Raw genomic sequence first — 24,222 nt, forward strand, 5'->3', positions numbered from 1 at the left:
TGAATAAACTGTAGTAACATATTATTAATTATCACTTAGGGTCTAGTGTAACATATTATTATTATCACTTAGGGTCTAGTGTTAGTTCTAACCCTAATAGTTTTGTAATGCAAGCTTGTATAGCTAACCAATATGGTTGTATTTTGTTGCAAGACCAAAAAGAATGCATTATCATACCCTCCTCTAACTTACATCTCAAGCATGTGGGTGGTATTTCTGGATTTAATTTGCAGCAAGGTTCTTGAGTAATAAGCTATATGCACCAAGTATAGTTGCAGAATTCTATACTTGTAAATAAGGGAGATCATTAGAGGGGTTTGAAGCACTTGATCCCACTACTTATCTGTGAGTGGTGTTATGTCAGCCTACCAGTGTTCTCTGGATTTCAATCAATTTTCACCAATTTGTAGATTGGTGTCCTATAAGGCTTTATAAAAGGAGGAGATTTTATGACTAGATTGGTCCTGCTTGAACACTTCTGACACTAGTGTGCTAGATGGAAATTACAGGCTTTAGGAGTTTTTCTTACTGCCCATCTCATTTTGTGGTATGTCAGCCACTATGAGGGGGGGATAACGTTTCAATAAGAGTAGCAAATTGTAGTTGTTAAGGAATGAACTGGGGGTAATTCGGTTTGCAAAATTGCCTGCCACAACTGATATAGCGCCTCCTCTGGTGCAAAAGGAATGCATTCCTCCATTCACATAAATTACTTACCTCTGGAATTCCTGAACCACAAGCATAAGGGGCAAATACTTTCACAAGACACACAGCAAGAAAGGCAAAACTGAGTGCCCAAAAAATGTACATGATATAATTCATTATATAAGATCCAGGACCCTAGAAACAGAAAACACTGATTTAGTTGATTAGTCAACACCCATGTGATACCTGGAACTTAAACACCAACATGACAAATGTTTTATATTGAAGACAGGGCAAGTACAATATGAAACTTGGATTCTAGTTTACCGTACCACAAAGTATATTGGGGCTATGCAATAAAAGGTGCAATATTTGCTACAGGTCTAGCTACCTATAGCAACCAATTAGCAGGTAAAGGGGACCATACACGGGCCGATAAAAGCTGCCGACAGACCGAGTCGGCAGCTTATTGGCCCGTGTATGGGGGCCCCCGACGGGCTTCCCTGATCGAGATCTGTCCAAAAGTCGGCCAGATCTCGATAGGATGGGATTAAAAATCCCGTCGGATCGCGGCCGCATCTGTTCATTGATGCGGTCCCGCGATCCGACCGCCCGTTTGTGTTCGCTAGGATCCGATCGTTGGGCCCTAGTGCCCACGATCGGATCAGCCCGATATTGCCCACCTCAAGGTGGGCATATCGGAGGGAGATCCGCTCGTTTGGCGACATCGCCAAACGAGCGGATCTATCCATGTATGGCCACCTTTACATAGTAACATAGTAAGTTCGGTTGAAAAAAGACACACGTCCATCAAGTTCAACCTTTTAAGTCTATTTTAACCTGCCTAACTGCTAGTTGATACAGAGGAAGGCTAAAAAGCCCATTTGAAGCCTCTCCAATTTGCATCGGAGGGGGAAAAATTCCTTCCTGACTCCAAGATGGCAATCGGACTAGTCCCTGGATCAACTTGTACTATGAGCTCTCTACCATAACCCTCACTTGCTAAAAAGCCATCCAACCCGTTCTTAAAGCTATCTAATGTTTCTGCCAGTACAACTGATTAAGGTTGCTATGGGTTACTGCAGCTGGACAAACTTTGTGCCTTTTATTACTTATGGGGGGTAAATGTTATCAGGGATGGTAATAAGAACACTAGAAAAACCAAGAGAAAAAGGTAAAGTGGAGGACAGGTTTGTTTATAGTAGACTATATGTGATGCTGGAGGGCACTGGTTTTGACAAAAAAAAAACTGCCACATAAGAGCCTTTATTGCCATAGGAGCCTCTGTGTTACAAACACTGGAGAGTGTCACATAATGTGCTATAACTTGTTCTTGTTGTTTATTTGCTCCCTTCAACATATGGAATATATCTGAGTTACCTCTGCACAAGGAAAATATACTATGCTGATCGCTTCCTTCTAAGCATATCGGCACCTTGGCCAGATATGTACCTTGCTGAAAACGTATCTTTATCTGGGACAGCCAATATTTATTAAGGGTTGTTCAAAATATCTTTGATTGTTAAAGGGACACTATTGCGAAAATGAAAATGTAATATTAGTTTCAGCATACTGAAATAAGAAACTTTCTAAATACAATCAAATAAAAATTATTTACGGTTTCTGAAATACTCAGGTTTATCTTCACTATTCCTCTCTCAGCATCTGTTTCTCCTCATTCTGTCTTAATTCAGGAGTTGAGTGTCAGATGAATGATCCAATATATCTTATAAGGGGGCTCCTTTTGCCTAGAAGATGTATTAGAGCTCACTCTAATCATGTCTCTGTACATGCAGAATTTGTGCAAAAGGCAGTTATTTTGTTAGATTTTGTTATTTGAGTGAGCTTTAATACATCTGCTAGGAGAGGAAGCCTCCCTCTATAAGATATTGGATCATTCATCTGACACCCAACTGCTGCATGAAGAATGAAGAGGAACATCTGCTGAGAGAGGAATAGTGACTTGAAACTTAATTATTTCAGAAACAATGCCTAGTTTTTAATTGATTGTATTTAGAAAGTTTCTTACTTCAGTATTACATTTTCATTTTCACAATAGTTCCCCTTTAAATATCTTTGGGCAGCTACTGGATCCTACCTTAGTATTAGTGAATGTGGCACACTCAGCAAATTCGGACAAGCTCAGGAAATGCTGAGAAGTGTGTAAACAGCATTTTCATAGTAAGGTTACACAGACTTCACTTTGAAAATGAGCCGTAAGCACCCTCTCTATTACAGGAGATTTAGCATTGCAATGTGTTTCATTGCTATAGCAGTGTTGGGTGAGAGGACTGCTTGTAGGTTGTAAATGTACACTTTCTTGTGAAGTTCAGCCTGTGTATTTGCTGGGCATGTGCGGTATTCTCTGCATTCACAGGCATGCAAAATTAGGGAGATAATGTAAGAAGCTGTAGTTGCAATAAACCATACAGGAGAAATTTAATTAACCATATTTCATAGTCTTATGTTTGCTTTTCTCATAGACAGCAGCCCCAGTGCAAACATATTACTTTCCACAATCCTTTGGCAATATCCTCCTAATGTTGTGTGGAATGTTAATTATGTACACTGTGCCCCCAGGGGTGCAATGTACCAGTGCACATCAACTAACCTGCAGCTTGTGCCACAAGAGTGCTTTGTGCAATGCTTAAAGGAAAACTATACCCCCAAAATGAATACTTGAGCAACAGATAGTGTATATCAAATTAAGTGACATATTAAAGAATCTTATCAAACTGGTATATTTTATATATATATATATATATATATATATATATATATATATATATATATATATATATATATATATATATAAATAAATAAAAGTAAATATTGTCCTTTTATATCTCTTGCCTTGAACCACCATTTTGTGATGGTCTGTGTGCTGCCTCAGAGATCACCTGACCAGAAGTACTGCAGCTCTAACTGGAACAGGAAGAAGTGAGAAAGCAAAATACAGACTTTGTCTGTTATTTGGCTCATGTGACCTAACATGTATAGTTTGTCTGGTATGTTTGAGTGCACCGTGAATCCTAGGATCCCAGGGGGCAGGCCTTATTTTTTGTAATGGCAGTTTTCTATTTATGATTACCCAATGGCATATACTTCTAAAAAAGTATATTATTATGAAAATGGTTTATTTACACAAAGCAGGGTTTTACATATGAGCATATTTATGCAATATCTTTTTATAGAGACCTACATTGTTTGAGGGGTATAGTTTTCCTTTAATGTATGAGAAGGGGAGGTTTATACCACCGCACTGAAGGACCACAGAAGTTCAGGTGGCATGATCCAATTTATGTGGTATAGGACTAGTCGAGCCACTGTTTAATTGGGCCTTTAGTTGCGCTTTAACTCCTATAACTCCTAACTCAAAGCTCAACCTTTCATTTACCTACTCATAACTTTTCAATAAAATCTAGCCATTAAAACATACATGCGTTGAACCGCCTAACAACGAATTATATGGCTACAGGTGTCCTGTAAGAATAAAAACCACACCACCAAGAAACTAGCGATGCACCAAATCTTGGATTCGTTTGAACCCGAGGTTTTTTCAGCAGAATTCAGTTTCTGGAGTGTGAAGCCTTAAAATCACGTAAATATAGAACGTATGACGACAGTAGAAGGTGACAATTTTTATTGCCCACACTTACTATCTTTCGGGATTTCACTTATTTGTGTATACAAAATAGAGTGTGGATATGGTTTAAATTTGGCCAAATCCTTTGTCGAATATTCGGTATTGGGCCAAATCCAAAAAACTGGATTCAGTGCTTTCCTACAAGAAACAAAGGGGCATATTTATCAAAGAGTGAAGTTAGAGATCACCGCAGTCCATTTTTAAAAGAGTATTTATCAATGGGTGAAAGTCAAAGTTCACCCTTTGATAAATACGCCTTTAAAAATCCCACAGAAATGAATGGATAGTGGCGGGATTTCACTCTAGTGGACTGCGGTGATCTCTAACTTCACTCTGATGAATCTACAGAGGTCTCCTGGCACAAACAGTTGGAAATTACACTATTTAAACAAAAAAGTAAAAATTGGTAATTTATCTCCAATGTTAGTAACACAACCCACACTCTAAATTGATAGTTAAAAATGAAAACAGAGCAAACAAATTTCTCCCTCGTTCTGGATAAGACTTACTTCTGCTTGGCCAATTATTAGATCTGCCCATGTCTGCCACTGAGGGCACTTGTCTCTCTCTTCAAATGTTGCCTCTTTGGAGTCCCAGCAGCACTGTTCATGGTTAAACCAAAATGCCGTCATACAAATACCTTCTTTTAAATCTGCCATCCAGTCTGCAGCAATGTCTATAAAGCCTGCGAGGGCACCTATAAGCAAAAACAGGGCTTACTGTAATTAAAAGTCTTATCAGTGAAGCATGATACCATTATTTCAAATTATTAAAAGCCCATTGGAGCCATTCCAAACACTGATATACTGTATGAGTTTATAGAGCTTCTATACCATTCCAAGTTACAAGATTATATAGATCCCTCGTTACCTGATGCTAAACCAGTAAGAGTGACTACCAGCCATCCAGACCAGGCATCGTACAGACTTTTTGCTAGTTCCCATGCCGATTCTTTCTTCTTGCTGTTTATCTGGAGAGATAACAGAATATAGTGATTTGATTATACTACAACTAAAATGCAATAGAGACTTGATTAAACAGTACTTGACAAGCCATTGAAGCAAGTATTTGCAAATGATAAAAAGTAGCCTAGTAAACTGCTGAGTGGTGAACATAAGAATCGGTGAAATATGCTAAGCAATAGAAAACCACATCAGCATTTAAATTGTGATGCAATCTTTAACATTGCTGCTTTTCAAAACTAGCTAGTGAGTCAGATTTTTATAAAGGGACTAAGGGGGTTATTTCCTAAACTAAACTCCTAAAAATTGGATTTTTACTTGCAAAGCAATTTTCGGGAAAATGTAATAATAAATAAGTGTAAAAAACCAGAGCAGATTTGATCGGAATTTGTAGCAGAAAATATTGAGATAAATTCGGTCTTTGATAAATAACCCCTATGTGTATGGAACACGTTTCTTCTCCCTGTGTCTGCAGGGGATTCTTCTGACCCCGTGTGTGTGTTTTTATGTGCTATAGAGCTTACACTGTAAGCTTCACTGGAACAGAGACTGATGTAAAAGTGCTTTACAGATATGTCTGCCCTGTACAAAAACATACCAAAAATATATTAAGGCAATATGGAAGCATAACCGTTTCATTCCTTCTGTTTCAAGTTACCCATAAACTTTAAATGTTCAAAGAATTCCAAGGGGCTGTTCATCTGCAAATTAACTTTTGGTATGATGTAGAGAGTGACATTCTGACAATTTGCAATTGGTTTTCATTTTTAATTATTTGTTGTTTTTGAGTTATTTAGCTTTTTATCCAGCAACTCTCCAGTTTGCATTTTCAGCAATCTGGCTGCTAGGGTGCACATTATCCTAGCAACCATGCACTGATTTGAATAAGAGACTGGAAAATGGACAAGAGAGGGCTTGACTAGAAAGACAAGTAATAAAAAGTAGCAACAACATTAAATTTGTAGTCTTCTGGAGCATTTGTTTTTAGATGGGGTCAGTGACCCCCCATTTGAAAGCTGGAAAGAGTCAGAAGAAAAAGACAAATAATTAAAAAACGATAGAAAATAAATAATGAAGACCAATTGAAAAATTACTTCGAATGGGCCATATAACATACTAAAAGTTAACAGAAAGATGAACCATCCACATAAGAATTTAGGATACACTGAAATCAAGATGCGATCATGGGATAACATTAAATAGCAACATTCTTGGTAAATCTATATCTGCCAATAGTCAACGTTAACATTACATAACACCATAACATTTTTTGCCCAATAAAAACCTAAGGAAGCAGATGATCAGTCATTACATTGCGGAGTCATGCAACAAGACAGGCGATGCCAGCCAAAGAAAAATATATAAAATAGACAGGACTGCCATATGCAGTTCACCCTGATGTGCATACAGTGGCTTAGCAATGTTCTGGTCATAGGCACTTCCCAAGGAGATATTAACAACAAAGCATGAAGCCAGTGAAAGCATGCATTACTCAATACACTTTTTTGTGGATGTACGTGTAATAAATGGCAGCACGTGCCGTTTGCCAAATCTTAATCCACCTACTACAGGAAACAACACTGTGCAGGCAAATTGTACCTGTTTTACCTACACCGGTGATCCCCAACCAGTAGCCCGTGAGCAACATGTTGCTCCTCAACCCCTTGGATGTTGCTCTCAGTTGCCTCAAAGCAAGTGCTTATTTTTGAATTCCAGGCTTGGAGGCAAGTTTTGGTTGCATAAAAATCAGGTGTACTGCCAAATAAAGTCTCTTGTAGGCTGCCAGTCCACATAGGGGCTATCAAATAGCCAATCACAGCCCTTATTTGGCACCCCAGGAACTTTTTGCATGTCTGTGTTGCTCCCCAACTCTTTTTATTTTTGAATGTGGCTCACGGGTTGGAGAATCCCTGACCTACACTGTGTAATATGAAAACACTGCAGTCTGGTGACTTACCCGCCTGTGTCGTTCTCTGTCTTTGCATTTTTCCCGCACCCAGTCTATGGTATGAAAATCATCATAGGTCCCCACTCCTGGGATAGGTTCATCTAGGAGATCCAGTAGGTGAGTAGTGCTACTAATTGCACCTCCATTTGTCACTGTGTAATGTGTACCTGGAAAGTAAAGCAATAAATAAAGAAAACACACCCATTTCATATTGTAGTCTATGCCTAGTTCCAAAACTATACAAAGAGTACAGCTTACTGCATATATTAGTTTACTAATAACCACAGCTCCCTACTGCTGGTGCATTTACCATAGGTAACCACAGACTACTTCTAGAAGGAAAGACTCACAATAAGGCCCAATGTGTGCTAGCTAGAACTACATTTGGATAGTGTGCTTCCCATGACAATGACTCAAAGCAAATAATTCATCTGGGATCCCATCATTCACATTTTCAAATGTTTAAATTACAAATTACTGGATCTGCAAGGTTTTGCACTGCAACTGACACTTTTTACTTCCTATTACAATCAAAGGCAAAAATACAATTTTCCCATAAATTCAAAGGACTCGGTAGCAATACCTTTTAAAAACAAAGAGTCAGCTGGAAGGTATACAGAATCAGTTTATGATTGTATGATTGTCGAGCACAGGTATATTGTGGTGCCCATTGTGAAGAAATACTCACTGAGTTGGAACCTTCCAGTACCCAATACTGAAATTCCACCAAATGTAAACGTATTTATTTAGTCCTTGAAATATACAAAGCATGGAAGCTTAAAAGGAGATTTAGAAGCACATTTATCAAGGGTCGAATTTCGAATTTGTTTAAACTCCCTTGAATTTGAATAAATTCTAAATTCAACTTGGCGAAATTTAATAATAAAATAGAATTATTAAAACTCTGACAAATTTAAATTATCGGAAAACTCTTGTCAAATTCAATCAAACTTGATTTGAGTGTTTTCTCTGTAAAAAAATTATCTCTGGACCTCTCCCATTGACTTAAACAGTTTTTTGGTGGCGAATATTCAAATTCGAAAATCAAATTCAAGTTTTTAAAAAAAAAAAAAAAAAACTCGAATCAGGTTTGGATAATTCCCTAGTCGAATGACAGTTTTGACCATAATAATTTTTCAAAAATTCTAATTTTCAATTCGACCCTTAAAGGGGTTGTTCACCTTCCAAACAAATTTTTCAGTTCAGTTGTTTTCAGATTGTTCCCCAGAAAAAAATACCTTTTTCAATTATTTTCCATTATTTATTTTTTACTGTTTTTCCAAAATCTAAGTTTAAAGTTGAATGTTCCTGTCTCTGGTATTTAAGTCTGTCAGCTCAGTAAATCAGGTGCAGATTCGAAACTGCTACAATTTTGCAACATTTAGTTGATACATTTCTCAGCAGCATCTCTACAATTTTGCAACATTTAGTTGATAGATTTCTCAGCAGCATCTCTGGAGTATTAGCAACTACTGCATCAAGTCTAATAGCTGCCTGTAATGAAACCCAGAGATTCTGCTCAGCAGGGACAAAGATAAGAAATGTGTCAACTAAATGTATCAATTTAGAACAGTTTACAGGGTCGCGACCCCCCTCCCCAGATCTGCTTTAGAAGGTGAAAAATGACACTTTACACTTCAATATTAGAAAAACAGCGACACATAGAAAATAGAAAGTAATTGGAAAAAGTCGTTATTTCTGGTGATCTATCGGAAAACAACTAGTTGTTAAAAGGCGAACAACCCCTTTAATAAATCTGTCCCTTAAACTCTTTCAAATTTTATTTATGTAGTGAAAATTTACATTCCATCTTCCCTCCAATCAATGGTGGTGATTTACCTTGAATTTAGGTACAAAATGGAGTGAAGAGTTTACTGTGCTGTAGTGGAGGGATACTGGGTAAGGGAAATGGGGAGGGGAGATCAGAGTGACGCACAAAAAAAAAAACTGTGTGTATTAACAGAACGTCTTCATGCATATACAATAAATATGCTAATTATTCTGCATGAAAAGAAGGCCAGAGTATAAATGAATACATATAAAGTGGTCACAGGTTAAAAGTATCCAGATAAGCCTCTTTATAGGCACAGCTGTGTAGAGCTATGTGGAAATATTAGAAGTGTGCAGTTTGTCAGAAAAGAGAACAAGATTATCTTCATATCTGGTAACAAGAATCTTTGATATAGGCAATAAAATCGAAAAAGTCTAATCATTACCTAGACTTGCAAACAGTGCAAAGTTCTTGGAATCAGACTGAGGGAGATTAGCTTGAGAAAATAATAATAATAATCAGAGGCCTCTTAAACAAATGATGCCCTTTTCAACATCTAATCCCTCAGACTGGGGCCACATTGGATTTTGTTTGACATTTATACAAGTGTGGAAACAAAACCAAAGCAAAATACATTTTAATTTAAGAAAAAAATTGTATTGGAAAGTTATCATCAAACTACCTGGTGACCAATAGTTTAAAAGCCCCATAAAACCATCATAGTTTTTATGTACATCTGTCTAAGATTATATTTTTTCCAATCTATCTTTGCTAAGTAACTGGTTATAAAAATCTTGTTTTAAAAACAAAAAAAAACATTTTTTAACATATTTAACTAAGGGCTTTTCAACAGAGCTGCCATAGCACTGCTCCTTGTTTGGGGCTTCAACATGGTAACATGGTCACACTGCTGGGGGCAGTAAAACACATGCATTGGGGCTCATTTACACTGGGTAAATTTGCACCTGGGCAGTAACCCATGGCAACCAAATGTCAAAAAAGCCAGTCACCGCTATGGGTTACTGCCCATGTGCAAATTTGCCCAGTGTTTATAAATGAGCCCCACTGTGTTGCAATACAAACACACTTAAAATAACACTTCCCATCTTCTGTGAATTCAGTTTGCTCTTACACAGTCATTACTAGCCCAAAGTGTTTTGTAGTTTATGTCGTTTGAACAGCAGATAATCAGCCCAAGTCTGAAGGCTTGTGTTGTACCACAGCTATGAGATGTAGGGATAAAACTTCTATATTTATATAAACTCACAAACTATACAACTTCCAATGATTGCAGAAAATATCTTTATAATACAGCCTGCCTAGCTGCTTTTCATTCATTTAGTTGGCAGACTAAGAAAGTACACTGGAGCATAGTCAGGTTTGCATACTGTATACAGGGTATAAAGCACTAGTTCTTAACATGCATTTGCAATAATACACTCAATTTCTTCATAGGGAATGAATAAGTTTTTAGGTGTTACAGGTTAAAAGCCGACCTTCTCTACTTTGTGTTTTACACCATACCTCCCAACTGTCCCGTTTTTCACGGGACAGTTCCAATTTTAACAGCTCAACCCAAAGTCCTGGATTGTCACTTTAATGTCCCACTTTCTCTTTGATCTCCTGCAATGAACAGCCAGAAAAATATACAAAGTTTCTTAAACTTAATTGGCTTTTGGCCAAGAATATGTGGCAGGTGCTTATAGATACTTTTGTAACCATTTAAGATAAGCAAAGAAACAATTGTAACAATTTAAGATAAGCAGGTCTCTTGGGGAAACTGTGACTTGCAGCTTAAAGGGCAATTCACCTTCATATGAAAACTGTAATAACACATTAAAAACACAGAAATGTGTTCAAACTTTCATAACCTGACAAATTTTGTAAAAGGGACATGGTAATTAGGGTGTGGTCAAAAAAATATGTATAGTCAAAATATTTATTTTCCTCTCTCTATTTCTATAATGTTGGGAAGTCTGGTATATTTTATACATTGCACAGCCTCAGCACCTGATTGGTGCACTCTGTGACTTCTCTGTACTCCAGAAGTGGAGTCTTTTGGCAGATTAGCAACACAGGGTTGGTGGACAAATCTCTGTAACAGGGGAATGACTGGTTTTATGGCAAGCAAAGCTTACCCTATGATTGGCTAAAAGAGAATTTCAAAACTTTTCAAACTTGTATTTAGTTAAAAATCTGAAATTCTCTTTTTGCTAACAGGCCCATGCTTACCATGCAATTTGGCTGAATAGCGCCCTATCCGGTCAGATGCGAAGTATAAGCTGGTATAGGCAGAGCTGCACCAAGAAGCTCCAAAATGCAATCTAAAGGCAAAAGTGGGTGAAGGACTTCCCACCCAAAGCAGGTTTTTATGGGCAAGCTCAGGATAAAAGGGTTTGTTTGATGGAGTATGAGGGACACTAAAAAGCAGCATCCCTGCATTAACCTGCGGACATTTGCTAACATGGGATCGATGTTGAAACTATATAATGAGACAAATAAAAGAACAATTTCAATATTCCACCAAAACATAAAAAGATAATTATTTTAAGACTGAAAACACATTTACACAAAACCTGCCATGTCTGAAGGTAGTATTGTTTCTGCTATAACACAGTATGTACGTGGCTCCTTATCACTGTGCCCTCTGTACAGACTCCCTTGGCTGTACTGTCACACACACACATACAATGCTATACTGTGTAATAGTCACATGTTGTAACAATACACTCAGCCGCAAAGCTCAGCTCTAGTTTCACTGATATGCTTTTACTAGCAACACAGTTTGTGTCTAGAAAAACAACAATGTTGCTATAGGACAATGATTAGCCTCTCTCTTCCATTCGTGACAGAATATGCTTTGCTGCCTAATAGAATGGTCTAATATAGAAGCGGACGCTTTTCACTACATACTGTATGCTTTAACACCGCTCATGTTTTACATAATGTATGTGTCTTGCCTTATGCTGTCAATAGTAAGTTATAAGAACTCCAGTCAACTTGTGAAACCTCCCTTCGTGAAGGTACCATCTCAAGAATTGCAAACATTAAAGGAATTGTTCAGTATAAAAATAAAAACTGGGTAAATAGATAGGCTGTGCAAAATAAAAAATGTTTCTGATATAGTTAGTTAGACAAAAATGTAATGTATAAAGGCTGGAGTGTAATATATTAGCCAGAACACTACTTTCTGCTTTTCAGCTCTGTAAATCTGAGTTAATGTGGCCATACACTATTCGACAAACGAGCAGATCTTAACCCGATATGCCCACCGACAGATGGGAGATATTGAGTTAAGCCGAACATTCGGCCCTGGGGCCGGATTACAATGCTGCGAACGGGTGCAGACAGGTCGCAGGACCACATTAACTAGCCATTGTGGTCCTGGATCAAACTTGCCCGATCGATATCTGGCCGATTTTTGGCCTGATATTGATAGGGGGGACCCATCGGGAGCCCCCACACACGGGCAGATAAGCTGCCGATCGGTTTAAAAGACCATTATCGGCAGCTTTAATCTGCACCTTTAGTCAGCGACTTGAAGGGGGGCCACATGGGACATAACTGTTCAGTGAGTTTGCAATTGATCCTCAGCATTCAGCTCAGATTCAAAAGCAACAGTTATGTCCCATGTGCCCCCCCTCATGTCACTGATTGGTTACTGCCTGGTCACCAGTCACTTCAGCCTTTATACATTACATTTTTGCCTAACTAAACATTTTTTATTTTGCACAGCCTATTTACCCAGTTTTTATTTTCAATTTCTTTAAGCTTCTGAAAATGCAAAGTTTGGTGATACCTTTTATTGGCTAACTGTATAAGTAAAAAATGCAAGATTTTGGAGCACACAGGCCCCTTCGTCAGGCAAAAAACAAATGAAAGCTTCTGAGAAACAGAAGGTAGAGAAATAAACAAATTCATTTTTAAGATGTACATATTTTAAATAGAACGTTAAGGGGCAGATTTATCAAGGGTTGAATTTCGAAGATAAAAATACTTTGAAATTCGACCATCGAATTAAAATACTTTGAGTTCGAATATCGAAGTCGAATTTTTTACATCAGATTTGGCCATTTGCGGTCGAAATAAAATCCTTCGAATCAAACTATTTCAGGGATCGATCGAACGATTTTACTTTGACTTCCAAAAACTTAGAAAAATGCTCTAGAAGGTCCCCATAGGCTAACATAGCACTTCGGCAGGTTTATTTTGGCGATGTATTGAAATCGAAGTTTTTTTAAAGAGACAGTTCTTCGATTATCGAATGGGAATATATTAGGTAAAACACACTTTATTTATTCCAAATTTAAAATACACATACATTTGGAATAAAGTGTGTTTTAACTAATATATTCCCAGTAGGGAGACCCCCTGTTTAAGTAATTCTCCGCTATACAGATTCTTTTCTTCTTAAATGTGTTTTAACTTTACTTTGGGGGGGAGCTCTGGGTGAACTTTCCCATAAAATATCCTGGGTAAATATATGAATGTTGCACCTCTAGCTGCAGCTTTGGGGTATTTTTTTCTTATACTGTTTTGTTATTGCAGAGAAAAATGAAATCATTTTTAAAATTTGGATTATTTGGATAAAATGTCTATGGCAGATGGCCTTTTCGTAATTCTGAGCTTTCTGGATAATGGGTTTCCGGATAACGGATCCCATATCTGTAGAAGCAAGGAGGCAGGCCCCTATCCTGTATTGCCAGGTATCTTCTTAAGCAATTTGATTGACAAGACATGTGAAAGTTTACATTCGGGCAATGAGAAGGTATTTTTGGGCACCACATGTGCCACTGCCCTCAGTGTGCTTTTAAGTCACTTGGGGGTGGATAACATCTCTTATGGCCAATACAAAATCCAACAATGCTTTAGACACAGCTAAACAAAACTGGATTGGTTTTAAAATGCAGGTGTTTACTTTAACTATGTTAATCTGTAAAATATGACTCAATGATCAACTCTGTGAATTCTATAAAATAGATTTCTATTTTTTTCTATTTCAGTATCCTAGTAACTAGTTACTTTTTCTATTTAATTTTTCTAGTTATCCAGCATTATCTTTATAAAAAAAAGTCCATATAATAATAACTATTATTATTATTAATTATAATAATAAAACATACCAATTTACAAATACAGGTACTAATTGCTACAGAAGGTAGCTAGGGTCCTGCTTAACAGAGATTACTCATTCACCCTGCAGCCTAAGTGCCTGCCTGAATCATATCCATTTGGTCATGCAAGTACTTGGCCAAATTGAATGCATCAATACAAACAATTTATGTGACCAGCCTTACAGTAAGTCTATATATTCACATTAATTGCCCTTTTACATGAATACTATGAATGGGCAGTGAAAAAATCTACTAGATGGGCTAATGTCATGGCGATATATATATATATCTATATATATATATATATATATATATATATATATATATATATATATATATATATATATATATAAAAAAGCAGCATTGTTAGTCATATGTGATAAGGCAAAGTAAGAACAGTACAAACACTAATATATTTCATATCACAAGAGAGTAACGTTACACAAAGAAGCTAAGTTTAGATTCCAAGGGTGTTATGTAATAAAAGGCATTATGTTTGCCCAGGAGCAGTAATCCATAGTCTAAGAACTTAATGACTCACTAAAACTTGTGTAGTACCCCCTCTTATAAAATATGAGGATATTAGAAGTAACCTTGGAGTTCCATGACCTGTATAAAATAATTCGGCCTTGTGCTTCTATGTGGTCATGAAACTCCTCGGTGACTTATAATATCCTTATATTTTACAAGAGGGGTACTTTATTCACTACATACACAGAAATTGTGTTCTCTGAAATATAGTAACATGTTTGTCTTAAAATTCAAGAGAGCCACTCTGTCTTATTTTGGTACATACAGTACTTATCGTAAATGACAACGCTGTTATTGCCACCAAAAGTGGTTGTACAGAATATTAAAGGGTGTGAATTGGTGACTTATGTACAAAACATAATTGTTAAACATTTTTATAAGATAAAACAATGTGACATTAAGAGGGTTATTGATCAAAGGTTGAGTTTGTGAGGTTTTTTCAACCTCGAATAAACTCACAATTCGAATGTTGGCTTATTTATGTAAAAAAACTTGAATGAATGCAATTGGGGGGAAAAACTTGATAAGAGTTATTGGCGAACAAAAGCTAGAATAGCTCGAATTTTCAAGCACAAACCACTGAAAAAAAAAACGTAAAAATCATGAAGGCAAAATCCATCTTCAAATGGTTGGCTTCTACATGACCAACAGGTTTTAGCTGGAGTATTTTCGGATTTGGGCTTTGGGCATAATAAATCTAGAAAAATCTTTTTTTTCCCTGGAAAATAACCTCCTCCCTCCCAGTGGTTTAGAGATTTAGAATAAAAGTATCACAGAGAACAAAATTTTAGTTTAGTTTATTATTTACTAAAAAGAGAATTACTAGAGAGAATAATAGAACAACGCAGTGTAAAGCAAGTAGTGCTAATGAGCTAATAAGATACCAGTTTCTCAGCCACTAAGCAAGTGTGATAAAAAAAAAAACCAGGTAAACTGGACTGAGCACAATTATTGGACTACCACAAAATTTCACAATAAAACCAAAGATCACACACTGACTTGTCAGCAGGAATACATTATAAAACTATGTATGATTAGAATACAGGAAAAGTCGGTTGAATTTAGATAACAAGCTAATCTCGCATATCTTGTTGCCAGTCTTTTTGTCTTAGTGTGAAACCTGCTCAATGACCAGCACACTTTGTGGCAGATACACATTTCTGCCCTTTGTAACACCTAGCCCCACACCTTTTTATTCTACATTCTGCTAACAGCAAATATTGTAAATGTTCTGTACTCAACCTACCCCGCTCTGCTCTCTCGTTATCTTTCTATCTATTCTGCCCTACCCCTTTTCCAAACCCTCATTGTACCTCCTTACTATCTCTCCAAAACCCTTCAAACACACACTCCACTCCCTCATTCTTATTCTACTTACATTAAACACACACTCTTGTGCTAATCTGTACAGTTATGATGGATCTTAAAAGAAAAAAAAGGTGAACTACACCATGGTGTAGTTTACTATACTCCGTTTACTATAGGCTATATAATAATCCCATCAGTTGTTGGAGCTGGAGGGAAATCTGAAAGTAGCAGTTCCCAGTTGCAGCAAGGTTGAGATTCTGGTTTCCTTGTTTAAGGACAAAGGTGGAATTTACATTATCGCACATTATATCTGAATATACACAATAAAAACTGCCACTTTAAGAAAGAAACAACATGTTTCTGATTGAAATACAGCAGTGTTAAGTAGGAGCATTGAATACTGCAATCCTAGTTGGTCTCGGGGTGTTGTCAGGATCAGCCATCATCACATTTGCAACATCCAATACTAAATGCAGAGCGTAAGCACAGAAACCATGACGTTCCTGAGTCATTTACATCATTAAGCCTGTGACTGGCAGACAACCCCAGCAGGTACCAATATACCCAGGAGTAGCTTGAAAAAACTGATATTGTTGATATGGGATCTATTATCCAGAAATCCATTAATCTCCCAAGCAGTCCTACATAACAAGTCAGATATTCAGCTTTAATAATGAGATATGGGAACTGTTATCTAGAATGCTTGGGGCCTGGGGTTTTCCGGATAATGGAACCATAATTTGGATCTTCATACCTTAAGACTACTAGAAAATCATGTAAACATTAAATAAACCCAATAGGCTGGTTTTGCTTCCAATAAGGATTAATTATATCTTATTTTGGATCAAGTACAAGCTACAGTTTTATTATTACAGAAAAAAAGGAAATCATTTTTAAAAATTTGTATTTGCATAAAATGGAGCCTATGGGAGGCCGGTCTTTCCATAATTCTGAGCTTTCTGGATAACGGATCCCATACCTGTATCCTCAAGTTGAATTAAGCTGCATAAATCCATACTGATTTTTTTTTTTAAATATCTAAATGTTTTTAGTGCCTCAAATTATGGAAGAAACCCCCATGTCTGGAAAATAGCAGCTCCCAAGAAAGCTGTACAATAGATCCTGTACTTATTTTACCCTATAAACGATAAATATGTTTGGCATAAACGTTGAATAGAACACATACTTAACGTAATTTAAATTTTCATTATTAGCTAATGCCGGTCATTGCATTAAAAAAATCTATTTTCTCAGGGCTAAAGCAATGGAACAGGGACTATAAAAGTACAAGCATTTGGAAGATTCAATTGAGAGAAACAGAGGGGGAAGGGGCACAGAAACATTGCCTTGCTGCTTTATATGAAAATGGATTCCCAAGGCTAATGGGAGAGTATTCGTTATAATCCACAGACAAAAAGGCAGCTGCAAATAAACAGTAGCCATTGTTATTTTAAGGTCTCTCTAACACTGAATCAGGGAAGCAAAATCAAACTATATGTGTGTGTGTGTTTATAATGTGAAGGAAAACCTTGAGGAAACACCTGGAGGAGCAGATTGAAATCAGTAAACCTACCTCTTTTATGCAGATCCCGGAGAGGAATATTGTCTCCACCTCCATCATAAGGCAGGTAAGGATCTGAAGATATATCCATTTTCGAGCAGAAATGGAGAAACTGAACTCAAATAAAGCAAATCATGCAGCTCATGTATGAGCAGCAGCCTGGGAAGCTGCCATGTTTGATCAGCACTGAGAGAGAGAATGCTGCCTCCTTGCAGGGACTGCCTTCACTTGCCACACTCAGTGACATCATCAGAGGGAAATGAAGGCAGTTGTGTTGCTCGTGGCTACCGACTAGCTGTGACTGAGCAAAACAGCACCGTTCCCTTCCTTCTGCAGGGAATGCTACTGCTGCAGAGCCTACATAAGCCGATTGCACAAGTAATCCCTTTTCCCTGATATATACTGCTTCAGCAATAAAGAGACTGGCTCCTATAAATAGCTAGGCAAGCGGAATTAACCCGTTAAGGGACGGGGGTCACACTTTTACATAATTAGAGTTCATCCTATTTGTACTTGACTAGTCAACCATGAATTAAATTGGATCCAAGTAAAAGGACTTGGGTGCAGCCTCTGAGCACCCATGTGTGCCAAAGGGGGGGGGGGGTATATTCCACCAATACATTCTTGAACTGCTTGCTGTTGCTAAGATACAGTGGTAGCTTCATTTATAGGAATACTGAATTATTTTATATGAGTTCATCCCTTTCAACAGGGAGTCAAGTTTTTGGCTGCATCACTAACCAGCGCCATCAGGTTGGGTGATCCCTCTCAGATAATGGACAGCATCTGAACTTTGTATATATCTATGCATGCTGCCTGGCCATGTACATCTATCATCAAAACTATACCCCTCAAACAATGTAGGTCTCTATAAAAATATATTGCATAAAGCAACATATATATACACATATATATATATATATATATATATATATATATATATATATATATATATGTGTATATATATGTTGTATATAACCCTGATTCATATAAATAAACCATTTTCATAATAATATACTTTTTTCGTAGTATATGCCATTGGGTAATCATAAATAGAAAATTGCCGTTTTGGGATCCTAGGATTCACGGTGCACTCAAACATACCAAACAAATTATACATAAGCCAATTAAAGGCCCCCATACACGGGATGATAAAAGCTATCGACAGACCGAGTCCGCAGTTTATTGATGGCCGTCCCCGATCGATATCTGGCCAAAAGTTGGCCAGATCCCGATCGGGCAGGGTAAAAAATCCTGTTGGATTGCGGCCGCATCTTTTTGTTGATGCTGTCCCATGATCAGACCACCTTTATTGGCCTCCATTGGGCCCACGATCGGATCAGCCGATATTGACCACCTCAATATGGGCATATCGGGGAGAGATCCGCTCGTTTGGCGACATCACCAAACGAGCAGATCTCCCTGTGTATGGCCAACTTAACAGAGTTCTGTCTTTTGCTTCCACACTTCTTCCTGTTACAGTTAGAGTTGTAGTATTTCTGGTCAGGTGATCCCTGAGGCAGCACACAGACCATCACGAAATGGTGGTTCAAGGCAAGAGATGTAAAAGGGCAATATTTACTTAAATATATATTCCAGTTTGATAAGATTCTTTAATATGCCACTTAATTTTATATAAAATCTGTTGCTCAAGTATTCATTGGGGGTATAGTTTTCTTTAAGAGACACCAATGACACATCTTAAGAGAGACAAATGACAACAGCAATGAGACTGACCAGGGGTGCTCCTGCCATAAAACAAGGTTCCTTCAAATCTCAGGTAACCAGGGGCTGCAAAAAGCCACTCCTGCTAACTTTAAAAGCTAGAATTCCAATATTAAAACTGGAAATTCTGTGCGGTATCCTGCCCTTGTAAGAGCACAAAGAAATTTAAGCATGGATGAGGAGATGGGGCGGCATTGGGATGGCTGCCTCGGGGAGTATAAGGGGCCAGAATCACCCTTGAGACTGACAATGTAGAAAGCTGGGTGCATACCTTGGCTGATGCTCTGATTTCCTTTTGCAATGGATGAAGCCAATGGGAGCTCCATTAGTTCCCCCAGTGCCACTAAACAACTGCAAACAAAAGGTTAAGTGATATACAAAGTATCACAACAGATGTAAACAATGTAGATTTTTTTTCATCGATTTACATTCTTCCCAGACAGCATTAGGATGGCATAGCCTGTGGAGTAATGTAATAAAAGGTCTACTCACCTATAGAAACCACTTAATTTGTAGCATTTACTGGTCACATGTTAAAAACATATATCTTATTAGTAAATGTGGGTCAGGTCCGGAACTGAGAATTAAAATAGGCCCTGGCATTTCAGGTACACAGAGGCCCAATAAGCCGACACAGAGGCCCACCCAGCCGCCACCAGACCACTAAATATTGACTTTCATCTTATAGCAGCCCCTCTGGCATTTGCCAGAACCCACAGATTGCCAGTCCAGGCCTGCTGTGGGTTACTGTACCTGGGCAAAATATGTGCCATATTCCATAGTTTACTATAAGACAGCACCCTGTGTGGCCAGAAATGTATCACTCACATTTCTATGTATTATAAAATAAACCCATATAAATATAAGCATAGTAACAGAAAAAAAACCCATATCAGGTAGTCTGGCTCCCAGTACAGATGGCCAAGTTGGGGGAAAAAATACATGCACATAATGAACAAGTGCCACAACTCACTCGCATGCATACGATGCAGGATTGGGGAACGTGATGGTCAATTTAAGTCACATGCATTCACTTTGGGACACTTGTTCACTATGCAGTACATGGGCCACAACCTGGAAACATGCACCAGGAGCTTCCTCTTGACAAGAGGCCCAGAGCACTAGATAGTAAGATAAGCATAAAGATCTGCTCATTTAGAGAAGTCGAGCAGGTCTTTGCCCAACTTGCATTATATATGCTCCAGGCCAATAAACAGATCATAACTGAGGCCTATGCAGGCCTATAAGCAGAGATACTTTAGATTAGATACTGACTCCATCTGAAAGAGCCAAATTGGCAACTTAAAGGGGTTGCTCACCTTCAAACCACTTTTTCTGTTTACTTGTTTTCAGATTGTTCACCAGAAATAAAGATTTTTTTTCAATTGTTTTCCATTTTTTATTTTAAACAGTTTTTCCAAAATCTAGGTTTAAAGTTTCATGTTCCTGTCTCTGGTGTTTCAATCTGGCAGCTCATTAATTCCCATGCAGATACTGAACTGTTACACTTTTTTAGTTGATACATTTCTCAGCAGCATCTGTAGAGTATTAGCAACTATTGTATCACTTCTAACAGCCGCCTTTAATGAAACTCAGGGATTCTGCTCAGCAGGGACAAAGATAAGAAATGTATCAACTAAATGTATCAATTTAGAACAGTTTACAGGGTTGGCGACCCCCCCCCAGAGCTGCTTTAGAAAGACAAAAGAAGGTAAAAAAAAAATTTAACTTTACACATCAATATTAGAAAAACAGTCACACATAGAATTTGGAAAAAGTCTTTATTTCTGGAGAACAATCTGAAACCAACTGAACCGAAAAAAGTGTTGGAAGGTGAACAACCCCTTTAAATCTGCCAGTTTATGGACAGCTTTAGAAAATTACTATAGGTGCCTTATATTTTGCTGTTGCATATGTCAGAATTTTTATATGTAAAGGTATTTTTATTTATATCACCAATGTTGGATGTTTACCATTAGGTGGTAGTAGTATAACGGCAATATACATACAGGTATATAAGGAAGCAAGTGTCATTTTAATATAATATCTGAATATAGTGTCTGAAGGTGAAGTTTTAGCACAGATATGTCACATAATAAAGTTTGTGCACTTTAAGGCTGGTGTGCTTCAGATAGGTCATAATATTTCAGAGACATGGATATAGCTGTTGATAAGCCAAATATTTAAAGATATTCTTCACAATAAGTAAAGTGTTAATAAGTTTGATACAATGCATACTGTTGGGACATCATCGAATTCTCCAGTTCAATACAGTATATAAAACAATGTTCACCTGCTCTTTACTACAATATACTTAATCAGTGAATAACAAGCTCATTAGTGTCCCATCTCTTTTGTCTAACTGGAATAATGTAAAAAATAGCAAAACCAGTGCACTGACTAGAAATAGCAGCATGAACTACTGAAAACTAAAATAAACTGTCCTCCCATTAATACACTGAACTTTTAATTTCCTTTACCCAATAGGCCAATGTTTCAAATTCTTTTCACCAACATTGGGGTGCCTTTCAAAAGGGGGACATCTAAATAAAGATGAGCAAAGTGATTTTTTTTTTTAAATATAATCTGGCCTACAAACACACACACACACACTGAGCTAAAAAATGCACCCACTACCAGGCCCGGACTGGCAATCTGTGGGTTCTGGCAAATGCCAGAGGGGCTGCTATAAGGTGCCATAGAACGTCACTATTTAGTGGGCTGGTGGGGACTGTTTGGGCCTCTGTGTGGGCTGATTGGGCCTCTGGGTACCTGAAATGCCAGGGCCTATTTTAATTCTCAGTCCGGACCTGCCCACTACATGGAAACAACTGAACAGCACTGCTGGCATTTCACGGACAAAGCTGCAGTACATGTCGGATGCAGTGCTAAATTGTTAATGTACATGGAGCTGCATCACAAAAGAGATATCATATTTGCCCCGATATCTTACAGAAGAGATACCTAGGATTATTGTATTAAAACACAGGATAATGTGACTCTGGTACAAAGTAGTGAGGCTAATTTACACTGGGCAATTGGGCACCCATGCAGAAATCTATAGCAGACAATCGAAGCTTAGTTTTGATCATTGAAATGTTGGTAAAATAATGAAACGTGTCCAATCTGAATTATGATTAGCATGTCCAATCTGATACGAGATCTGCCCAATTAGCTGATGCAAGACCCTTACTAAAGATAAGCAAAGCCTTCCAACAGGAAAGTCATTATTCATCAACCTCTGGACTCCGGACAAATGGCACACATTGAGCTTACCTCATAAGAAACGTGTCTGAAATGAAAGACTGAACAGTGACTAAGCACTCTGAGATTTTGGCCTCACACCAGAATACATAAACACTTTGCACTTAAACACTGCCTACAAGAAGCAGCACTCAGGCAACAAAGGCAATGACCTAACCATCATCTCTGGATCAAGGATATACACAGGTAAATGCAACGTGGCATTTAGTTGACTTGTTTTCGTCTACGTCAACAATCTCGAAAAGATTTACCATCATAACTGTATACTTTATATAGAACATATGGACACATATTAGACTTCCCACAGTAACTTTACCTTTAAAGGGGTTGTTCACTATCCAACACTTTTTTCCAGTTCAGGTGTTTTTCAGATAGTTCACATAAATAAAGACTTTTTCAAATTACTTTCTATTTTCTTTGTGTAGCTGGTTTTCTTATATTGAAGTGTAAGTCTAATTTTTCTACTTTCTAAAGCTGCTGGGGGGGGGTCGCTGACCTTCAAAACCGTTCTAAATTGATACATTTAGTTAATGTATTTCTTATCTTTGTCCCTGCTAAGTAGAATCCCTGAGATTCATTAGAGGCAGCTGTTAGAATTGATACAATAGTTGCTAATACTCCAGAGAGGCTGTTGAGAAATGTATCAACTAAATGTTGCAAAATTTTAACAGTTCAGAATCTGCACCTGGATTAGTGACGTGCGGGTCGGGTTTTTCCTGACTTGCACCCAGCCGCCACCCGTGCCTGACTTCTGGGTTCCTTTTATAGACCTGCGCCACCACGCAGATGAAGTCATAAAAGGGGCAGGGCGCGTAGGCGTGCATCTATAAAAGTTCAACCCGGAAGTCAGCATTCGTAAGGTCGCGAGCTGGGAGAGCAGTCAGAAGAGCTAAACCTGCACCCGCCCACAACTCGCGTGTATCGGCCCGGCCCGCACATCACTTACCTGGATCACTCGGCTGCCAGACTGAAACACCTGAGACAGGAACATTAAACTTAGATTTTGGAACTAAATGGTAAAAAATAAAAAGAATGGAAAGCAATTGAAAAAAGTCATTATTTCTGGTGAACAACTGAACTGAAAAAGTGTTTGGAAGGTGAACAACCCCTTTAAATCCTGTTTTATGCTCAAAGTTTAAAATAAACGTAACTGTCCTAGTTTCTTCACGTCTGTTTTCAACTTTGAACTTAAAATGTGATTTTAAAGGTAAAGTTATTATAGGAAGTCTAATACCATTTCTTAAAACAAATGGGCACAAAACAAGTCACGTTTCCGATAAATGTTGTGCATAACTATGCTTAGCCTGCACAAGCAGTAGAAAACTCGTCTATGAGCAAATTTAGGGCAAGGGTTCATTTTGCTGCACACATTTGGGCTTTGGCTGAACATTGGGAGGATTATAAAAAATAGGACAATGGTGGAATCTAGGGCAGTACTCCTCTAATGGAGATTGGTCTTACTTCTGAGGCATACATGCAGTTCTGGCAAGTACAGAGTGGATTCCTCGCTCTACACGCAAAGCAGCAACTGCCACTACTTCATGGACTCTATCTTGCGGGTTTCACTTTCTAACCCTGGGGAAATTTGCTGGGCCATAAACCATAGAAATCAGGTTTGTGTAACAGACTGAAAGTAAAACAATGAATGCAGACATCTCATTGTTTGTCATAGATAACCACCCTGATGACCCCCCACTTTTGTCTTCTGCATCATAATAACAACTGAATCTAAGTGTCTGTACAATAG

General features: G+C 37.9%; 1 protein-coding gene across 7 annotated transcripts in view; it reads right to left on the reverse strand.

Annotated features, from left to right (window-relative positions):
- clcn3.L (chloride channel, voltage-sensitive 3 L homeolog) overlaps positions 1-24,222 on the reverse strand; it is a 58,290-nt gene that overhangs the window by 22,534 nt on the left and 11,534 nt on the right. For 5 of the 7 annotated variants that reach the window (XM_018230846.2, XM_018230850.2, XM_018230868.2 and 2 more), the window contains exons 3-6: positions 7,211-7,368; positions 5,162-5,261; positions 4,801-4,988; positions 718-840 (exon numbers count right to left, since the gene is read on the reverse strand). In XM_018230846.2, coding sequence (XP_018086335.1) covers positions 718-840; positions 4,801-4,988; positions 5,162-5,261; positions 7,211-7,368 — 569 coding nt within the window. Of the gene's footprint in view, positions 1-717; positions 841-4,800; positions 4,989-5,161; positions 5,262-7,210; positions 7,369-17,498; positions 17,725-24,222 lie in introns of those variants that run through there. The other 2 variants (XM_018230856.2, XM_018230876.2) reach the window with 2 other exon arrangements.

The sequence above is a fragment of the Xenopus laevis genome, chromosome 1L, assembly GCF_017654675.1.
Source record: "Xenopus laevis strain J_2021 chromosome 1L, Xenopus_laevis_v10.1, whole genome shotgun sequence".
In the NCBI taxonomy this organism is placed as follows: Eukaryota; Metazoa; Chordata; class Amphibia; order Anura; family Pipidae; genus Xenopus; species Xenopus laevis.